Source organism: Triturus cristatus, chromosome 2_1 (assembly GCF_964204655.1).
Source record: "Triturus cristatus chromosome 2_1, aTriCri1.1, whole genome shotgun sequence".
Lineage (NCBI taxonomy): Eukaryota > Metazoa > Chordata > Amphibia > Caudata > Salamandridae > Triturus > Triturus cristatus.
The window spans coordinates 808335161-808357137 of record NC_140581.1 but is presented as its reverse complement, the minus strand read 5'-3'; the positions used below and the strand labels follow the sequence as shown (position 1 = coordinate 808357137).

The 21977-nt window shown below is 43.8% G+C and overlaps 1 protein-coding gene across 2 annotated transcripts in view; it reads right to left on the bottom strand.

Annotated features, from left to right (window-relative positions):
• Positions 1-21977, bottom strand: part of CNTNAP4 (contactin associated protein family member 4) — a 1754782-nt gene that overhangs the window by 563058 nt on the left and 1169747 nt on the right. For both annotated transcript variants that reach the window (XM_085632834.1, XM_085632836.1), the window contains exon 10: positions 6082-6253. In XM_085632834.1, coding sequence (XP_085488960.1) covers positions 6082-6253 — 172 coding nt within the window. The remainder of the gene's footprint in view (positions 1-6081; positions 6254-21977) is intronic.

The window sequence follows — 21977 nt, the reverse complement described above, 5'->3', positions numbered from 1 at the left end:
GCATTAAAAGGCACTTGGGGGTCAAAAGGTGGGGTCCTGGCCCCCTAAATAGCAATCCATCTGGGCAATGAGGTCCCTGGGCAGCAAGGAGAAGTGGAGGAGGGGAGGCTCATTCACACCCTCCCCGGATATAAGAGGGAAGCTACTTTGCACTGAGCCCATTTTTACTCTGGGGAATTTTTCCAGCCAGGCAGCGCAACCCCGCACTCTCTGCGGCAAAAAAGACGTGAAATGTCACCAAAATCTGAAATGTCATATCTCTGGCCCATTGAAACAATATGGATGATCCTGGGGTCATTTTACTCCTGGTGTTAAACTCTAGTCACCAGGCACAGTGGCAGCAACCCTTATTTCCTCCCAAGTGGTGCAGGCCTCAAACACCTGGTCCTCCTGGCTCCCTGTACCAGCTCCCCTCTTGTTCTTTGTTTCTGGGTGAAGAGAAGTCCAGGGCTTTCCCTAACCTGTAGCCAGCCTCACTGGCCCTTGAGGAGACCCACTGGTCCTGTGTGTCAATTTGGCAGAGTACTTGGTCCTGAGTGGAGGTCTTCCTACTTGCAGTTCTCAATGGTGGTCCCATGATCAAGTAGCAAAGTGTAGAAAAATACACAGGCAAGAGAAAGCCTCGCCCTTGCGCAAGAGATTTTAAAGGGGAGAGGAAGGTCCCAGAAGTCAGGCACCCCTGGCCAAACGTAGGGTGCTATATCCCCTCTCCACCCGTCCCAACCCTCCTGCACAGCATGCTGTGACAGTCCAAAATGACATCATCTAGGAGCCACTTGTCACATCAGCTCCTGGGGTTCAGCTCCACCCCTCGCTGACATCATTGCCAGGGCTTTGCACACTAGAACTTTAAAGGGAGTTCCCCCACACCCGGGTTGGCTCCAGTTGTCTAGGCACTCTCCTTTGTTAATTAATTGGTCTTGGGCAGGCCCGTCCCTGGTACAGCTGAGTGACTGATACAGATCCTTTCACCCCATCCATTTTCTCCTCAGGAGCTGGGAGAAGTACTGCTTATTGCTCCATTTGTGTGGGGGCAACCCTTGTTCCAGCTGCTAGAGAGAAATTAAACTAACTGGGCCCAGCTGGGTGCCAAAAAGGCCTGGGCTCTTATCCTGAGCTGAGCCAGGGAAATATGAACTCTGTATGACCCATAAGGTGCACAGATATTCTTGTTATTCTTGTTAAATGACTTATATAGCGCGTGAATCACCCCCCGGGGGGTCTCTCGGCGCTTGCGGAGCTGCGAAAGGGGCACGGTAAGTGTTATTCCAAAAAGAGAGTAGTTTTCAATATCTTTCTGAATTTAAGGTAATCCGGGCATTGTCTTAAGGGTAGAGGAAGTTGGTTCCATATTAAGGGCGCCTGATAGGAGAAGGCTTTACCTCCTGTCCATGTTCTTTTTATCCTAGGGATTAAAAGCAGGGATTTAGAACGAGATCTCAGGTCTCTTCTGGGGATATATTGATGGAGCCTCTCCGCCAGGTAAGGAGGACCGGGGCCCCACAGTGCCTTGTGTGTCAGGCAGCAAAGCTTGAACTTCACTCGTTTCCGCACAGGTAGCCAGTGGAGTTGTTGAAGCAATGGGAGTGAGGCTGACCTGTAGGGTGCGTTGGCAACTAAGCGGGCTGCGGTGTTTTGTACCACTTGCAAACGGTTAAGGGCGGTCTCATTGGCAGCGACCAGAAGGGCGTTACAGTAGTCCAATTTGCTCAATACCAGGGCCTGTACAAGAGTCTTACGAAAGGAGTCCGGAAGGTAGGGGAGGGCTCTTCTCAGAAGGCCCAGCACCTGAAAACATGCGCTGACTGTGTGGGAGACGTGATCTTTCATTGTCAGGGCCTGGTTGAGACGCACTCCTAAGTTTTTTGCAGTACTCTTAGGGGCGGGGGCAGTGCCCAATTCATTGGGCCACCAGGTAGGCGACCACAGAAGGGGAGCTTCTCCGAATAGAATAATTTCCGTTTTGCTGGCATTCAGCTGTAAAGAGTTGCTGCTTATCCACTGAGAGATGGCCAGCATGCCAGAGGAGAAGGATGCTTGGGCTGTCTGAGATGATGTGTCAAAGGGAAAAATGAGTTGGGTATCATCCGCGTAAGATAAAGGGATGAACCCATGTTTTCTCAGTAGTGTGGCCAAGGGGGCCACGTAGATATTGAACAGAGTAGGGCTCAAACAAGAGCCCTGTGGCACGCCCTTGGTCAATTTTTCAGTGGTGGACCGAAACGGACCCAGATTGAGAGTTTGAGTGCGGTTAGATAAGAAGCTGGTTACCCATTTCAACGCCGTTCCCCCCAATCCGGCCTCCCTCATTCTCCTGAGCAAGGTCTGATGGTCGACCGTATCGAATGCGGCAGAGAGATCTAAAAGCACCAGGAGGGTGGGTTGGCCTTGATCTAACGCGAGCCTGATGTTGTCAGTGACGGCCACCAAAGCAGTTTCCGTACTATAATTGGCGCGGAAGCCGGATTGAGACGAGTCCAGGTAGCCGGTCAATTCGATATGGTCAGAGAGATGTTTATTCACATGTTTTTCAAGGACCTTGCTCAGGTAGGGGAGGAGGGAAATAGGGCGTAAGTTGGAAAGGTCTTCCATGGGGGCTTTGTTGTTTTTCTGCAGCGGAATGACCTGGGCCGCTTTCCAGGTAGGAGGTACAAGGCCTTCTTTCAAGGATGGGTTTAATAGGAAGCTGACAGAGTCGGAAAGCAGGGTGGCAAGGGAGGCCGAGATTTTTGCAGGCATGACATCTAGGGGTGAGCCGGATTTAACCTTGCGCATAAGTGCTATAGTCTCCTCTCGAGAAAGAGGGGGAAAGGCCAGCAGAGTTACGCAACCAATATTGGGGGTTTCAGGGGTATCATCTGACGTCAATGTGCGGCAGGTCTTGGGGAATTTATCGTAGATGGCATTGATTTTTTGTATAAAAAAGGTACTGATTTTATTACAAAGGGTCTGGGAGAAGTTTTCTACTAGTGCACATGCTTTGGGGCAGGTGAAGTTTTTCAGAATTTGATAAAGGATTTTAGGAGTATTGTCTGCCTGACTTAGCTGCTGAGCTATATGGGTTCTACGGGCCTGTTTGATGTTTTTATGATATAGGGTAAGAGCAGCTCTATAGTTCTCTTTGTCTGCTTTGAGGTGAGTGTGTCGCCACCTTCTTTCCAGGTTTTTACAGTGGCTTTTAGTCTTACGTAGTTCAGGAGTGAACCATATGGCCTGGGATTGTCTAGGAGCTTTCCTGCAGGTTTTTAAGGGGGCAATCGCGTTGATGGCCGCTAGGGCCGTTGTATTGAAGAGGGTAAGATTTTCTTCGAGATTATTAACCGGGGGGTACCTGGGGGGTGTGAAGGCTAATGGGAAAGACTCGGGGCTGATTTTGTTCCACTGTCTGAATGAGAATTGGGTGCGGGTGGCCGATATAGGGTGTACGTGGAGTCCCTGCACTTGACAGTTAATAAGTGCATGGTCCGACCAGCACACAGCGCGTGGGGCTTCACAAGTGAGCCGGGGTGAGTTAGTGAAAACAATATCAATAGTATGGCCTGCTGAATGGGTGGGGCCGTCGTTCATTTTGGTAAGGTTCAGTGTGGATAGATCGGCAAGAAAGGATGATATTTCTGGAAGGTCAGGGCTTTCACTATGTATGTTGAAGTCTCCTAACAATAGAAAATTACTGGCGGAGATCACATGGGGAGCTATCATTTCCATAAGCTGCATAGAGAAGTCTGCAATGGGGCCCGGAGGCCGGTATACCAGTGCCCCTCTCCATGAGTCATAGGGTGTCATTTCCATCATACAGATCATAATTTCGATCTGCGCATTGGTGCATTGTTCTAAATTAGCGTTTTTTACACGCTCATTGTGGATAATTAGCGACCCCTCTCCCAGTTTTTGTCTGCCTGTCGAGTCTCTGAATCCTATAACCTTCTAGAATGGCGACAGTAATTGCGGGGTCACTAGAAGGTTTCAGCCATGTTTTGGTCAGGAAACCCACATCGGGTGATTCGGTATTTAATATGTCCCAGATCTCGATGGAACGTTTGGGGAGAGACCTCACGTTACCCAGAAAACCTTTCCAGGTGTGTCTGTGGGGGGGAGGAGCAACCTTAGGAATCGTGGAATGACCGGTAGTATTAGGTGCTAGGGGAACATTGATATCTGAGACGTGCTGCCTAGGTGTTGTTATTATGGGGGCATTTTGTCGGATTACTGCAGGGCCAGAGATTGTACTATGGTGTCTGCATTGTATGCAGGAAAAAGGCCCTTGCAGGTTTTGGAGCCCCACATTAGGGCATGCCAAATCGGGGAAATGGTTGTTATCCCGGATTAGCAGGAGTTCTGCCCCTCTATATCTTGTATTGCTCTTGCCGAAGTTTGAAGCCCTGGCTCCTGGCGGTGTCCTGGCGCGGACGGGCGTAGACGGGCTTGCCTTTGGTGCGCCTTCGGCGCGCCACTGGCGCGCCCTCTGCGCGCGTCCGCTGCGCACTCCGAGAACCATCAGCTTTTAAGCAGTACAGCGGACTAGAGCACTAACCTCCTCCCGGCCGGAAGTACCTCCCTCCACTCAATCGGGACAACCCGTGGTGGACCGGGGAGAACGGCTCGGGGGAGGAAGCGTGTGGCAGAGTCTGCCCAGGTGAGTGTAAGCATGCAATAGCAATTTCGGAATGGCAGGAGCAATTTATTTTTAATAAGACAAGAGAAAACGCCGCAAATATAAAATATACTGATGGCAGTGATTTTTAAAACAGCATTAGTTAGGTTTTAACCACAATGAAGTAGGGAGGAGCAGCTAGCACATCATACCATGACTTTCGGGTGAGCGTCCGCTGCGCGCTCCGAGAACCATCTGCTTTTGAGCGCTAACCTCCTCCCGGCCGGAACTACCTCCCTCCACTCAATCGGGACAACCCGTGGTGGACCGGGGAGAACGGCTCGGGGGAGGAAGCGTATGGCAGAGTCAGCCCAGGTGAGTGTAAGCATGCAATAGCAATTTCGGAATGGCAGGAACAATTTATTTTTAATAAGACAAGAGAAAACGCCGCAAATATAAAATATACTGATGGCAGTGATTTTTAAAACAGCATTAGTTAGGTTCTAACCACAATGAAGTAGGGAGGAGCAGCTAGCACATCATACCGTGACTTTCGGGTGCGCGTCCGCCATTTTGGAAGTTACATAATTGATTTTTCTGCACAGGTAACACTCTAATTCTAGATGTCAATGGTCTCTGTGGGCCAATGGGGAGTGAAACTGTACTCTAAGGCAGTTCTATCACTGTATTTATAATACAGTGTCACCATAGACAAAACAGAAAATCACACTCACTTTCCCTATCAGTGTATGCTAATGTTATAAGGCCTATCCCAGGTGAATCACTAAACTGCAGAGTCCCCATTGGGCCAGGCTACCTGTCCTCTGTAACTGGGCTGTGTATGACAGTAGTCTTTCACACGCAGCCCATACACATCTGTACACGCAGGTGCAAACGTGTTCACGAGTAAACCACCAAGTGCCCCTTACCCTTGCTGCATCGCTTATCTTAAAAGGCGGACAATGGCGGTAAACACGCACGGTCCATTTGTCCCATGCTTACCGTGGGTGAGACACATGTAATGAGACTCAACTGCTATAAAAAGTCCAAAACAAGGTGATTTAAAACACTAACAATCCAGACATACTGATTAGGTGGAACCCAATTGCAACACCTATGTTGTACATTGAATGCCAGGAGAAAGTTCTGAACACTGATGAACTGCCCGAAATAAAAGAGGTAGATGTATCATCACAATAGGAGTGCGCAGGTAGGCTTGCTTTCTGCTGAGTGAAAAATGCAATACTGCATGAATTGTTTGTTACCTTGGCGTCTTATTATCTCTCCATTCCAAAATCCACAGATCAGAATGTTCAATAATATATATGTACTCTTTGTTTTCCCTGGTAATATTTGTGTATTAGAAATTGCCAGTTCTGTGTGGTTTATGCGCAAAACCTGGAATCCTGATTTGTAGGTGCAAGTGTTAGAATTTTTAGGCCCACTTATAATGTAGGCTAAAGGGTAAAGTATGAGCTGAAGGTCCTTACCTGTCAATGATGTTGCAGAGGTCTAGCTGCAGGCCGCTGAAATTCCCCAGAATGTTTTGCTGCACTGAGACTAGATCAACAGCTTTACCACCAATCGCGATTAACCTCATGCATCCCTGAAATCCTTCAACCAGACTTTTACAATCTGATGTGCTACTGTTGGTAGGGCAACCTGAAATCAGGAACAAACAAACACTATTTGTAGCAATGCAAATAATGTAGTATTCTTTACAAAATACATTAAATATTTAAGTTATTTTATACATCACCAAAGACTTTGTTTTTCAATGAATTCAGAAACCATTTGGATATATCTATCAAATAAATACTGTGATATAGGGTTGACTTCAGCAATTAGTGTATCATTGGAGTGCCAGGTCATTAGTGAGCAAGAATGTTTGTGGGGTTTCTCAAAGGACCCCAGAAACCTGTCATTATTTGAAGGCCAAAAAGTGCTTCTGAATATGGCTATCAATTCGGGAGTCCCTTTCTGTCTTTTTTCCCTTTTTACTGAATTTAGAGGAGAACAAGGCTAGAAGAAACATAGCAAGATGTTCTTCTTTTCAGATGAGCTGGGAGAGGGCAGTCTTCTGCAAGGAACTGTGGCAATTACAAAACAAAATATAGCCCACAGGCCCTCATTACGAGTTTGCTGTTAAATCGTGATATCTGCATTCCCTCCATTACTGCAGATATCAGAATCACTAGTATTGCGATAAAAATCAGATACTCTGGATACTTTTGGCAGGTTTAACCTGCTAATATTTTTTGGGGAAAAATATCCAGTAGATATTGGGACATAAGGATTTTGGTGCTGTAAGCAATTTAATCTGCGTGTTATTTCCCATTATTGGGGAAGAAAAATTATAATTGGGTGATTTATCTCACCTGCTGAATTTCAACCCAGTGAAGTTGAATTTTGTTGAGAATAATCCATATTGTACCAGATATCAGCCAAATCAAGGTGAGGGCCATAGACATATTGGGTTTCATAAAATGAAATGCTGCGCACGCATACGAAATAAAATGCATAGATGCAACGTTAAACACAAATGAAATGTCCAGAGTGCTTCAGTGCTACTGGGTGTGTTTTATTCCTGAAAGAAACACAACCAGCCGACACGTGTTTCATCGGGGAAATGTGATCCCACGACTCTTCAGGGCTGGGTATGATACAAACATATGAAATGAGCGCATAACAAATGTGACTATTAAAAACGAACGCATATCATCTCAATAATCCAAGTGAGGATCACGTAAACACTCATGGAAACCCAACGGAACAAATCCAAAATGAAGGTGTACATGGTTGACAAAGAATCATAGTGAGTAATCATTGACGCATTCAGAAAATAACAGAAATTAACAACATTCATTTGAGTGAACGGAGTGTAAACGTAAAGGTAGAATGATGTCAGGACATAATGGTAAGTGAAACACGATTAGACAGTGGTATGGTATGAGTGAAACAGTGAAGATTCAAAAAGGGAACCAGTGACAAAAACTGAGAAGTGCTAACGGAGGGGTAGCATGCTCGGTAGTCCGGTACACAAAGGGAAGGGCAGAAAAAAGGGAGATGAGAGAGGCAAGGGAAAGAAAAAAGACGCGTAGGACGGACACAAATCGGAATACAAGGTACCTGTTGAGAGTTGCTAAAACGAGGTGTATTCTAAAAATTAATAGAAAAGGTTCAAGAATAAGAATTTAGAACATGTCTAACAGATAGCCCCACGTACAAAAATAATAATATAGTAAGGCCAGAATAAATTCTTACCCCAAGGCCGGTGATAATTCCAACCCGGCTGGGTGCAAGAGTTATAATAAAGGATAATTAGGCAGCAACGGAAGTCTATAATGGAAAAGGGAGAGCTGTTGTAATGAAGACTGTAATAATGTAAGGAGCAAGCGTAAGGGCGATAAAGGACACAAAAGGAGAAAATACCTGCACGTAGTCTAGATAGTGAAATGATATCAGCAAGCCGGTAAAAATGTCCAAATGGCAAACAGCATTCGTGATAAAAGAAATGGGTCAGGAAAAGTGAGCTGAAGGTAGAAGCAAAACAAAAGTACGAGGGAGTATCAGTTACTGCATGCCTGACACGCGTGATGTGAAAGAAAATCCGAACTAACAAGATTAGTGTACCCATGCGTTACAACCTCACCTTAATCATGAAGTTCCTAAGTACTATGCCGCAAGTAGGGGTTGAAAAGTGGTTCCACAATTGGTACCTGAAAGGAGTATTGACATAGGCAATGTAAGGTCCGTGGTGCCAACGAGACAACCAATGGATAGAAAATCTAACGCAAAATAATGCGATGTGGTAAGTCACTTACTCGAGATCCGTATAGGCGAAAAACAACCGAATAAGGTCAAAGGTGTGTTTAGAGCGAGGGCAACAAATGGGACGAACACGGGTATGTGTTCCCCATGCCTATCTATAAGGAGAAACAAAACATAAAGGGACCAAAGTAAGTAAAAGTCACCAGAGTCTATGGACCCTGAGAGGCACCGTAGTCAAAGCTCAAAAGGGCTAAGGAGGAGTACTCAGAGATTAAGGCGTACATGACACTTACTTGGGGAAAGAAGTGATTGCGTGTCCTGGCGGCACCTGTACAATCGCATGTGTGGCTAGAGGCTAAAGACCCGGAAGTGAATATGTAGTTACAAAAGCGGTAACAACTAGACCATGTCTCCGAGTAAGAGTACGTAAACTGGAAGTAAGCAGAAAAAGGGTAGCTGAGATGTGTGATTAAATAAACTGCAAGACATTCAGGAAAGGTATGGTCAATAAAGATAAAATGAGAGCGAAAATTATCATGAAAGGCTAATCTGATACTCATAGTGACGAAGTGGGGAAGAATCCGAAATTCTGGTATGTAGCTGAAAAAAGCCTAAAGCCCGTAAATGGTGGGAAACGCGGAAATTGAAAAGATACAAAATATTAGGAGGAAGAAACGATAGGACTGGAAACAGTAAAGATATCTTGAAGAAAAAAAGTGAGGACCCACAATGAAAAAACAAATAAGAAAACGGAGGAGGATAAACAAAAGTAAAAAAAAAGTAAAAACAAAACGAAAACGACCCAATGATATACCCAATAGATAAGGATAAGTGACCTGAAGTATGAATGCAGTAATGAGAATAGCATAAAACCACATGATTCAAAATCAGCATTAACTATGGAACATTCAGTCTAGGCAAATGGGTGTAAGGCAGGTGAACAATATCTGCCTCATACTGTTAGAAGACCAATGGTGGGATAAAGAGAAATTAGATAGAACAAACAATAATTGACAATGATGTTTGAACAGGTTCTATAGACGTTAAAAGTCCTATAGTTTCTTCCTCCTAATATTTTATATCTTTTCAATTTCCGCGTTTCCCACCATTTACGGGCTTTAGTCTTTTTTCAGCTACATATCAGAATTTCGAATTCTCCCCCACTTCGTCACTTCGGCTGGTTGCGTTTCTTTCAGGAATAAAGAACACCCAGTAGCACTGAAGCACTCTCGACATTTCATTAGTGTTTAACGTTGCATCTATGCATTTTATTTCGTATGCGTGCGCAGGTTTTCGTTTTATGTCTTTGCTGTAGGGCTTTCCTACACACATTGAGGGGTTACATAGGGTCTCCCCTTCCTGTATCCACCATCCCTACCTGTTCACCCAAACTTCCTACACACTCAAACCCTTAACGCATTTGTTTACATATTGGGTTTCATATTATGTCTTTGATAAGAGCTCGAAGGATTAAGTTGAATGTGTTGCAGCAGACAACAGTCATGGTCCACTCCGGCGATTGATGTAATAAAACAAAAAATGAATATGTATTCTATATCGTTAAAGTCTTCCATCACTCATATAACAGTTGTCCTCGTTCTCCATTATTGGCATAATACAATTCCATTATGCCTGTAGCAACACATACGCCACAGCCATACAGACACATATTCATTATCAGAAATGCACCATTAAATCATGATAAACATTCATAAAAATTTATAAAAATACTAAAACTGATTGAAATGGAGTATTCATTGTAACAATTAGTAGTTGTATTGGGACTTATGGGCATCACTAATACAAATTTGTTTCCACCACAACCCTCTTTAAATATCTACTTGGTTCAATTAAAGTCAGGCAAAAATATTATGTGATTCATATATTGAGCAGACAATTTAAATATACACAAGTGATCCTTCCTTGAAGTTTCCACAAAATAACTAGGTGATGACTTCAAGAAACTATTCTCTGAAAAATAGAGGGGTTTCACATACAGCAAAAATATCTTGATCTTTTGAAAGTTCAATACAGCATAATCAATATATTTCTTTATAATAAAAGATGTCCCCATATTTAGTGGTTGATTAGTGTCAGTGGTCGGGCACTATCTGCATTCGTTTTAGAAGACTTGACTCTTTTTGACAACTCTGAAAAAAAGACAGCGAGGAAGAGAGAGGGAGAGAGTGTGTGTGTATGTGTGTAAGAGAGAGAGAGAGAGAGAGAGAGAGAGAGAGAGAGAGAGGGAGAGAGAGAGAATCCATTCTGGTTGGTCAAAAAATAGTTCTGAAAAAAATCTCTGCTCCACCCCTGCTACCAATGGTACAAGCAACAAGCAATGCAAGCAGCAGGCAATCCCCAAAAAACTTGCCAGTTAACTTCAAAAAGTACAGTTACAAAGCAAAGCGAGCAATGCAGTAAGACAATACATTTCCGAAACCAATTTAGAAAAATAAAGAAACAAATAGAGAAAGTGTGAATGAGTAAAAAGACATCAAGCTCATGAACATAAGTTAAGGGGGGGTGGAGATATGAATTTCTAAAGTTTAAAAGCAAACACCACCCAGAAAAAACAGAAAGCAGCAATTAAAAAATACTATTCATATGTGACTGGTGCCTAGACTTGAAATCAGACAAACTGCAATGTAGTAGAGGTCATATACACCAGACCAATTTTGACCTTTCAACTTTCCAGCAGAGCAAGGTCCAAGGCAGTTGAGGGTCCCTAGAAGTTGGTTACACCATTAACATATTAGTGACTCTTGGTGCTGCTATCTGTAAGTAGAGCACCAAGCAATTGTATGTAGTGGTTGAAGATGACAGTAAACAGAATGGATCTCTGGGGAATGCCACAGGTGATAGGGGTGCTTTGGGGCATAGAGGTGCTCATATGAACAAACTGGTGCTGGTTGGAAAGGTAGGAGCCTGTGAAAACCATTGCCAGCAAATCCCTCCAGAGACTCCAAGGTGCTAATAAGTGTGGGATAGTCAATTGTGTCGAAGGCAACTGAGAGGTCCTGTCAGGTCCAGAGGTCTAATTCGTCTGATCAATAGGGCATCATCTATTTTGTGTAATGTAGCAGTCTCCATGCTGCAGAGCAATCTGAATTAAGACTGGTAGGTGTGGAGTAGAGGGTTAGCACTGATGTGATCTTGGAGGTGAACACAGACTGTTTTTTCACTGATCTTGACAATAAATGGCATGACAGTTATGGGCTAGTAACTAGCAAGGTCCTCAGGTTCTATGTAGATTTCTTTGAAAGTGGGAGAATGTGGCCTATCTTGAGAGTTTCTTGGAAGATGCCTCCAATGAGGAAGGCATTGACAATGGTGGGAGTTAAAGCAAAGTAAAACTGGTGAGGATTGGAGCTAAGATTAGGGGCTTACTAGAATGTGCGAACGACACGTTTTAAGGTTTTATGCTGTAGCCATTAATACACCCCCCTATCAAACATAACCCCTTTAATTTTTGTTTTGTTCAGAATACATATTTAGGTTTGTTTTGCAGAATGTAGTCAAGGGTCCAACTCATAAAATGGGCCACACTCTAGATGGCATCTTTATGAATGATATGGACCTGGAGATTGTCAACATCACAGCTCTCCCTTGGTCTGACCACAGTGTAGTCCATTTTATTATTAAGGCAGGACCATCAGTAGTCCCCTTCTGCCCTAAACGGTCGAAGAAAAAAATCAGACTCTGGTCACAGGTGAATGCGGATAATTTAATTATTGCGCTGGGTCGCTCACGCCCCCTTCATAGTAGGGACAACTCTGAGGCGGCACTGCTTTTAATAAATGGCTGGTGGCCGTTGTCGATGAAGTAGCGCCTGAGAAGTTGCTTGGCACGAGGAGGACTAAACCATCCGCTCCCTGGTATAATAGGGAACTTCAGGTTTTGAAGAGTACATGTAGGAGGGCTGAGCGCCTTTGGAGAGTGGACTACAGTGTCGAGGGTAAAGTCAGGTACAATTGTGCTCTATCAGCATATAGAGATGCAATAATTGTAGCTAAAAGTGCATTCTACGCGATTAAGATCAAGGACGCAGAGAATTCAGCCAAGGAGCTTTTTAAGACAATAACCGCTCTTTCTAAGCCACCTCTGGACAACACTTATCGGCCAGACCAAGAAACATGTCAAAAGCTTGCCGTGTTCTTTCAAGATAAGGTGCAGGTAATTTATAAAGATCTCATGAATCTGCACTCAAGTTCGGAGAGTCAGGGGCAGCTGTCGACAACTAGCACTAATAGCCATCCTGGCATTAGGAATTTCTCCCCCATTACAAGAGAGGAAACTTGTAGATTGGTTACTCTAACTAAATCAGGTTCACGCAAGGATCCTTGCCCCCCTTCAATTATGCATCTTGCTGCAGATTTGATTGCTGGAGAACTATCCTCTCTAATTAATCAAGAAATTGAGTCCGGTAGCTATCCTTTAAGTTGGAAGATTGCAACAATCAGACCACTGTTAAAAAAAAACGCACTGGACCCCCATATACTAAAGAATTACCACCCAATTGCTGCACTGCCTATTGCAGCCAAAATCATGGAGAGGGAGTTAAACAGATCATTGACAGAATACCTAAGCTCCCACAATTTGCTTGACTCAACTCAACACGGTTTTCGTGCACAACATTCTACGGAGTCAGCACTTCTTGTGGCAGCAGAGGAAATTTGCAATATAGTGGATAAGGGAGGCAAGGCAATCCTTGTGATGTTGGACCTGTCGGCGGCCTTCGACACCGTAAATCATGCGGTGTTGATTTAAAGGCTTCAGGAAATTGGCATTCAGGGGTCTGCGCTATCCCTTCTCTCTTCTTTTCTGGAAGGTAGGGAGCAAAGTCTGCTGTGGGACGGTTTACAGTCGGACAGCTTCCATCTGCCATGTGGAGTTCCGCAGGGTTCAGCGCTGTCACCTACGCTGTTCAATATTTATGTGACCCCCCTGGCTAGACTCATTAGGAAGCATGGCTTCACGATAGTCTCTTACGCTGATGATTCCCAGCTCATAGTTTCCGCAGTTAAACAATCTAATGACATGGCTTCTAAATTCCATAGCTGCCTGTCTGAAATTATGAGTTGGATGCAGGAGAGCTTCTTGAAGATCAACACCGAGAAGACTGAGATTATTGAGTTTGGCCAGGGGAGTCCCATGTGGAACGGATCATGGTGGCCGGTAGGGGCCGGGGAGTGTCCATGCTCCGTGCCCAAAGTAAGAAACCTGGGCGTGTTGTTCGACAACCAGCTAAATTTTTCAGCTCACGTCAACAGCCTTGCGTCATCCTGTTCCTTTTTAATAAGGACTCTGCGTAAGATTTTCCCTTTCATTAAATCAGAGCTGCGTAAGACCGTTGTAGTTGCTCTTGTGCTATCCAGACTGGACTATTGCAACGCCTTACTGTTAGGGATAAATAAAACACAGATAAGGAGGTTACAGACTCTCCAGAATGCCGCAGAGAGGCTATTACTGGATGTCCCAAGAGATCAATCGATCTCAGGGGGAATTAAAGCATTACACTGGCTCCCTGTCCAACAGCGTATAGACTTTAAGTCTATATGCCTAGTACATAAGGCTGTTTTCGGAGGTGGAGCCAAGGATGTTCAGAAATTATTCATCCCCTATACCTCTGGCCGTGTGCTAAGGTCCAGCACTCGGAGTCTTATCAAGATCAATCGGATCAGGAAAGTCAGATGGGGCGGTAGAGCTTTTTCAGTCCGTGCTGCTGGACTCTGGAACAAGCTTCCCTGTTCCTTAAAATCAACAGAAAATCATCAAGCTTTCAGAAAACTGTTAAAGACACGGCTCTTTCAAGAGGATCGTATTTGAGGACTATGTCTCCCTCTGTGCTTACCAGCGCCAAGACGCTTCGGCATTCGTGCGCTATATAAAACCCTATCCTATCCTATCCTATCCTATCCTATCCTATCCTAATGATTGATAGACTAATTGAGACAATGTTTTAGTGCAGATTATTAGAAATCAGCACCAGATTAGGCAAAAGAAGGGGGAGGTATGCTCGCGTACAATGGCCTGTGTGTACAAATTCCTTTTTTAATGGCCATGCATGCCCTACAATGCATCTAGAGCAGTAACATTTGTGGCTAGAAAGGAAGATTTACTATTGACCATGAGGGGAGATGAACATGACCAGGAACAAATGAAAAGGAAGCAGTATTCGTTCTTGAACAGCAGACGAGCGGTATTATTTTAAAATCACAAAGGATTTCAAGCAGTTCCAGACTTGAGCAATGAGTTTTGATTTAATGCGTATAAAGCCCTACTCTCTTTGCCAAAAATTATACGGGCATTGATGAAGAAGCACGCAAGGTGGAAAATGTTATCGTTATGCACACACCTATTTGGTGTTAACATAGAATTGCAGCATAAACCTATACCTCAGCTTTACTCATTTAAATATACATTCTGAGAGATAATATATTGCCTGTTTCCAGGCACTATGGGAGTAAAATTATGCCGCTCTCAGGATTGTGAATGCTTTGGTTATTTAAGACTCATTGTGGGATTATGGGTAATATAATGCAAAGCAATATAAAAGTATTTTCATTTCGCTCACAGATATTGCATTCTTCAGTAATGTACAGACCTACTCTTAGATAATTTAGGCCGTTTCCCCAGTCACTAGATAGTTAAGTTAAAGTAATGCAATTCCATATTTCTCTCAGGATAAAGAATCTCCTGGATTTTAATGCACCTCTCCTGCCTTTTAATAAAATAGATTAGGCCTCAGAATGATAAGGGTATAAGCATGCAGCTCTCAGGCTATTAATGATGTGGTTATTGCCCTTTTGTGGGCAACCTAGTCACTGATGCCATCTGAGACTGTGTTCACAGTCGATTATAAGAAAAAGGTCACATAGATGGTGGGCTTCCATAGTGAGGAAAAGCCTAAAATAGAAGGTTTTCAAAACATCCATATATTGTTTTTATGAATATGATTTTAGAAATGCCTGGTGTTTTGTGAAACATTCCTATGGGGACTATGTGTGGGTGGGGAACACAACATGTGGAACAGGAGTATGGTGGTAAAGGGCAACCTCTTACAATACCTTGCAGGTGACCCTATCAGTATTTGTTATGCCATTGGTTTATGTCTGTGTGAATTTCCCTGAATGTCTGTAAACCCCATAAGTCTCAGGAGTCGGAGGTAAATGTACACACAATCTATGGACTTTAAACCAGTAGCCCATTTTAATCTGTCAGACACAACCTTGTCCCATATAAGGTTGAATCAAAATCTCAGTCACATACATTGTTTACTTGCTATAAACATTAAATAAAACTTGTGACAAGTACTTTAAAACACTTCATCAGGGGATAACCTGATTGGCGTGTGTGTTCATGTATATTTTCCAGTAATAAAAGCGCTTTTTCTGAAACATTTAATACCACAGTTTTCTCTTTCCAAGTACTAAAAATAACAAGTATTACTATCAGTATTTACCGTTTTATCATAGAAAGACAAGGAAGATAGATAATATTGTTCACAAATAAATGTACAGCAAGGTCTGCACCTATTCATTGATACTTTCTTTATTAGTAGTATGCACTATATACAGGGCTTTTCACCAGACATTTGTCATCCTATAGAACTGTAAATACCAGCTGTTACTATTAGCTGACTCAATATTACTGAATGTGTCGACCTTAAAAGAGTAAACCACTGGTTTTGACCTGACAAAATGTGAAAAGTTGCAAGGGCTTGCCTCATTTTAATATCTTACTGGGAAATATATATGGAGCCCGATTCACATAGAAAATAGTACATTTCCACTCTGTTTTTATCTATAACTATCTTGTCATTAGAAATAATGGCCCTGCTCTTAACATTTAAGGCCCTAATTACATGTCCGACGTAGTGTAATGAAGGCCTGGAACCCCGCTCCACCTAATTGTAAATTGAAGTGTTTTTCCAAATCTGGGATTTCCTGGAATAGTAAAGCCATACCTGACTTTTCCAGCTAGTATATCAGGACAGAAAATCACACCAGACTTTGACTGAAGCCACAGCTAGGCAACATCCCTTGTGTTGTTTTCAAATGGGGGAGAATACAAGGCTCCCCAATCACAAATTAACTTTCCCTTTCCCCCGACTACCTTCACCCTGGCCCAGCATAGAGATTCACATATACATTTAGCACCTACTTAGAGCAGGTGGTAAATGTATGGGTTGAACCTCACGAAAATTAGGAATTTCATTTCATTTTATCACCAGAACAATAGTTCCCACACAGTAATTCCCCATTCCAAGGGGGTTTAACTCGGATGGTATTGGGGTGATTTACTACAGAGTAACGCTAAATTTGTTAGCCAATTTGTTTATCCTCTTGTTCCACCCAAATCGTAATCCGACCCAAAGCGGCAAATCCACGTCTCTTATAAATTAAGGAATGGTGCTGCAAGAGAGGAGAGTTAAGTAAAGTCAATATTCCTCATTCAACTTTATTTCAGATTGTTATGATCTCTGTAGAAAGACACCTGAAACCAGTATGTATTATCAGTCTTCTTTATTCATCTTCCGGTTCAGGTTACAACTGTCTCTACTCCAGCCAGCCTAGTGTGGTACCAGCCCCACCAGGAGCAGCCTCCCTAGCTGCTCAGCCCATCTTCAACTGCCAACACTCATCCACTCAGACACCCAGGCATTCCATGCATCACAGGCACACCAACATTCTATGACCATCTCACACTCTGGCTGAGCAGCTAGTGGCAGCAGGGCTGGACGACATGTTATACAATTAAGTAGGGTATAACACAGATCCACCAGGCTGATGCACCAAGTCAGGATAAACAAGAGACCAGTGAAGCTGCATTTTATGTAGAAACCCCATTTTACCCTTTAGTTTAGGGTCCACTGTGGACTTGAGATTTCAAACCATAATGCATGCCCAATTTCCTGTAAATGTGGCATTATCATTAACCGCAAACTTTATTATTTATCATGTAGCTCATCTGCATCAAGATACTGCATCTTGTCATTGTGAGCCCAACTCATGGGTCATTTATTGAGAACTATTTCTGCCACCAGGAAGCCTCAATAGTTACTATTATTGACAGAAGTCATCTAGGCACACACCTTGTTCCCTCATGACATTCACTTTTCCGTCATCGTCAAATTTAGTTTGCTTTTCGTCTTTTATTGGGCTGAGTAAGTATTAACCTAAAAAAATGATCTGGCATCAAGTGGATATTTATAGACAAAAAATTCAGGCCTGATTACGAATTTGGCTGTAAGGGAAACGCCGTTGAAATGCTGATGGAAACCCCGTCGCCTAGTTGGCGGTCCACCCGCTGTATTACGGTGTTGACGGTTTGCAGAACGAAAGACTGCCAGAGCACCACTGCTACCACCAGCAATTCGGTGACTGTCTGGACAGCACTAGGGGGTAAGCAGCTGCCAGAGGGCTGTACAGACAAGTTCACAGCCATCGGAACTATGAGTTGGCTCTCTGTCAAGCCAACCGTGGTGGGAAGAGCGCCTACTTCGAGTCGACAGAATCAAAAGAATTGGGGTGCATACTCACCCATTTGTTTTCTTCCCTTCAGTCTCCCATGTGAATCCCTTTGTCCAGGGCCCCGCATCACAGCAGCGTCTTGACCCCACAGAAAATGACCCAGTTTGGTGCCGAATTCCAGGGAAGTTCATTTTGCAGTATTTACCCATTGACTGGGCTGGGCACACATGGTCCGGACTACAGCAATGAGAAAGTACTGGTAGTAGATATTTTTTCACATGTTATGGATATGTGTACATTTAACACTTGTGCTGTCAAAATATACACACATGAATCAACACATATGAAAAAATATTCCCCGCTCTCAGAAGCACCACAGCTGGCCCAGTGGTGGCATCGTAATACGGCAGGCAGGAGACCGCCGCCACGGCAGTATGGTGGTAAGACCGCCAAAATCATAATCAGACCCTTAGTATTGAAAGCTTCAAACAACTTGTCCCAAGAGAAAGAAAACATAAATAGTTGTAGCAATGAATAAACTTCCTTATCACACTTTTTAGACCAGCGTTCACCTAATTGTCTCATTTCTGCATGGGAACGAATGAAGAAAGTCAGATCCAGGCCCTTGCAATGCACGTGGCTGGAATCCAACTCTCTAAAACTTGTCTTCTCTCTTTCACTGTGTTTGTGATTTTGTTTACATGTGTAGCTCTTGTGTAGCCTAGGCAATTTTTAGCTCTGTAAAAAAAACTTCGAAATATATGATGTGGCATGAGAGCCACGACCAAGATCAGGTGAAGGTGTTACATGTTCGATGAACAGCCTCACTCAAAATAATTTCTTCGCTTCCAGCCAACGTGATTGAAAACACCAAGTAATCACATTTTACTGACAATATACAGGACCAGGCAGTGCCACATTGGCACAATGGTGTAATACAAACTGATGGGGCCCTCTTGCACAATGTGATGTGGGGTCCGAGTTGTTCATTGCCCTTCAGCTTAAGAGGGGGCCCCATTGAAAGGTTGGGGGCTGCATGTGCCTGTGTTACATCCCTGCAGTGCCACAAGCGCAATGCATGTGGATAAAATAGTTTGCCAGCACTCACTAGTAAGATAGAATTTATTAGTGTGTTTCTCTTCCATTTTATGGCTAGTTGCTGATGGGGTAATGGTCTGTGAGTGTGCCTTCGGTAAAGTTTCATCAGATGTCATCAGCCCCTATTTAACGTTCACAGAAATGTTCAACAAAAGAATAGTTAAAGGTAGCTATTGGAGACACACATCAGTTGCTAGCTGTCTCGCCCCCCCCCGTCTGCATTTACAATTTTTTTTATTTCCTTTCTTTCACATGGAAAGCATGTCTTCATGTAAAGTAATCCAACGTCTGTCACACCATTACAGTTCGGAGTACTGAGTGCATTTCCATTCTTAGGCTATAAAGGTTTATGTATGAAACTGCATTAAATGAAGCAATTACATTGTTATGGTTTATTAAAATGCACAGAATCTATTCCCAACTAGATGGAGGCAGTACTTCCAGCCAGGCCTAATCTTTGATACCATATAACCCTGGGCGTAGTTTGCATAGTAGCGCTACGCTACGCTACGCTACGTGCACTTCACACTACACAAGCTACGCGTAGCTACGCGAGCTGCGTAGTGTGGTAGGGAAAATGCTGTTCGCACTGATTGCACAGTGCTGGATGCTTGTCCGCACTGTGCAATCACTGCAAACGGCATCTTGCACAGTGCAAGCGGTCGTTTTCTGCCGCTCGAGTAGATTTGTACTTGAGCGGCAGCTTTCTCAATGCAAACTGGTAGTTTCTCATCACGAGCGGTCGCGAGCATACGTGACCTCTCGCAATGAGAAACCTGACCTCCCCACGCTGAGAATCTCACCGGGAGGTTTATTTTCCACGCTCGGGATCGGCAACTTGATGTTGCTGATCGCGAACGAGGAAAAAGTCTCGCCGGGATGTCATTTTGCTCGCTCGCGGACGCCATCTTGACGTTGAGGACCGCGAGCAAGCAAAAAATGCTCGCTACGCATTTTTGCACTGTGCTACGTGCAATTCGCGTAGCACCCAGTTGCGCAAACTATGCAAACTACGCAACCATAGTGTAGTCCTACGCCCAGGGTTAGATACAAACCCACCGAGCTCACACAATATCCACCTGCTGCATTTCCGCTAATTACAGGGGTGATTGGACTCGGCAGGAGAAAGTGAGTCTGCAATTACCATGGCCACTTGAGGTGCCTTCTGTGTGGTACAGAGCATACTGTCTTGGGTGAAGGTAAATATCAGAAGCTAGTGAAGGGTGCGCCGCACCACCTGAAGGTGGTCTCCAGGTTTGAGGATGATGATGATTTGCTTTGTTATGTTATTTTTTGATAAGGCATTGATCCGGTTGCTCCACGACAGGCATGGCATAACATGTGCTGTCATAGTCCAGGTGGGGCTGCTTGATGGCCATGATAAGTGACACTCTCTGAATAAATTATACTGTGGAGTTCAGAGAAAGGCAGAGATAAAAATGAAAAGTTTAGCTGCTGAGGGTGAGTTTCAAGTTGTAGATGATGCACAGATTTTTGAGAATTGGATGAACGTCAGCATAGAGCTCATTACTAATACAATAGGAGATGTGATTTTAAGGAGGCCAACATGACATGGATAGACACTTAAACATATGAAGAGTGCTTGATGGCCAGTGTTTTTGTTTCTGAGGCACGGTCCTATAGCACCAGCAGGGCCGGCTCTAGGGCGGTGCCACCGGTGCCACCGCAATGGGAGCTTCCCTGGTGGGTGCGCCCTATATTATGGAACTGCACCTGCTGCTGTGTTCTTTGTCTCCAGCAATTTCCAGGCAACAATAAAAATGTCAAGGTAATGCCAGTGAGTAATGTTCTTCCTGGAAAGATATCAGAGTTTTGACTCACCAGAAGGGAGCATAGAGGGTTAATAATCCTGCTGCAAAGAACGTGTACTATGCATATCACAAAATGCACACAATGTAAGAGGTCAGTAGGTTACTGCTTTTGCAAGGGAGATCCTATTGTGACTTGCAGTTTGTAAGTTAAAATCCTGATGTAGAACTGTGAGCAATTGACTGTCATCAAAGAGCTGCATGAAAACTGCAAGGTATAGTTTAGAGCGTTATGATTTTTCCCCAGTCTGTCATTATCCTAATGATGCAAAATGGGTTCATTTGGATAGATATCAATTCTTGTTATTAAAGAGAACCCTCACCCAAGGTGCTACGTTTTGAATTATGAGTTTGTGCTTCTCCAAACCAAGCACTCTTAAACTATACTCTCTGCCGGTCGGAATGCCATGTGACTCCTACACCTTGTAGTCCTCTGTCTTATGTAACGTTTCCTAAACACTGATTTACACATGTATTTTTAATTGCCTCTGTATAATATGAGCTTGATGTAAAGTGCTCTGACACCCTACACTGGTATGCGTGGCACTATAAAACTAAATAAACTAATCTGAGAGAGAGTATTTATGGAGACTTTAGGGGCACAGTTAAAGGGTGGTACTGAGGGAATACGTGGCAGAGTAGTCATTGGGGGTGTCGCCAAAAAACGTTGCTACAAGGCGCTACCAGTGCTAAAGCCGGCCCTGAGCACCAGAAATGTCAGCTGACCTTCTATAAAGGCCACCAGGAGTCCTCCGAATTCAGAGGCACACAAGATACAGCACCATTATGCGCATTCTTTCCACCAGCACAGAGGTAGGGAGCAAGCACCAAGTGTGTCTCCATTGTAAGGTCCCAGAGTAACCTTATGATCTTTATTTTCATTCCATAGGACTGACGCAACCTTTCATCCTTCTGTGGTCAATAAATGAAGTGCCATAGACTTATTATGAGTCATTCTAGGAAATGGCAAAGACTGTGGCAGTAATTGACAATAAAAGAATAATTTTCTGTTATTATAGTAAATTGTACCCCCTCTGTTTTTAATCGAATGTCAGGTGCAAATCTCACGCATCCAGACTGGATTGGGGTACGTATGTCAAAGGAGAGTTTCCTGCATACATTTTGTTTCACATTACTGATAAAATGGGGGAACTGCAGTGATGAAATTACGGGGCATATTATCAAGGACGGCGTTAAAAATGATAGCCGGTTTTG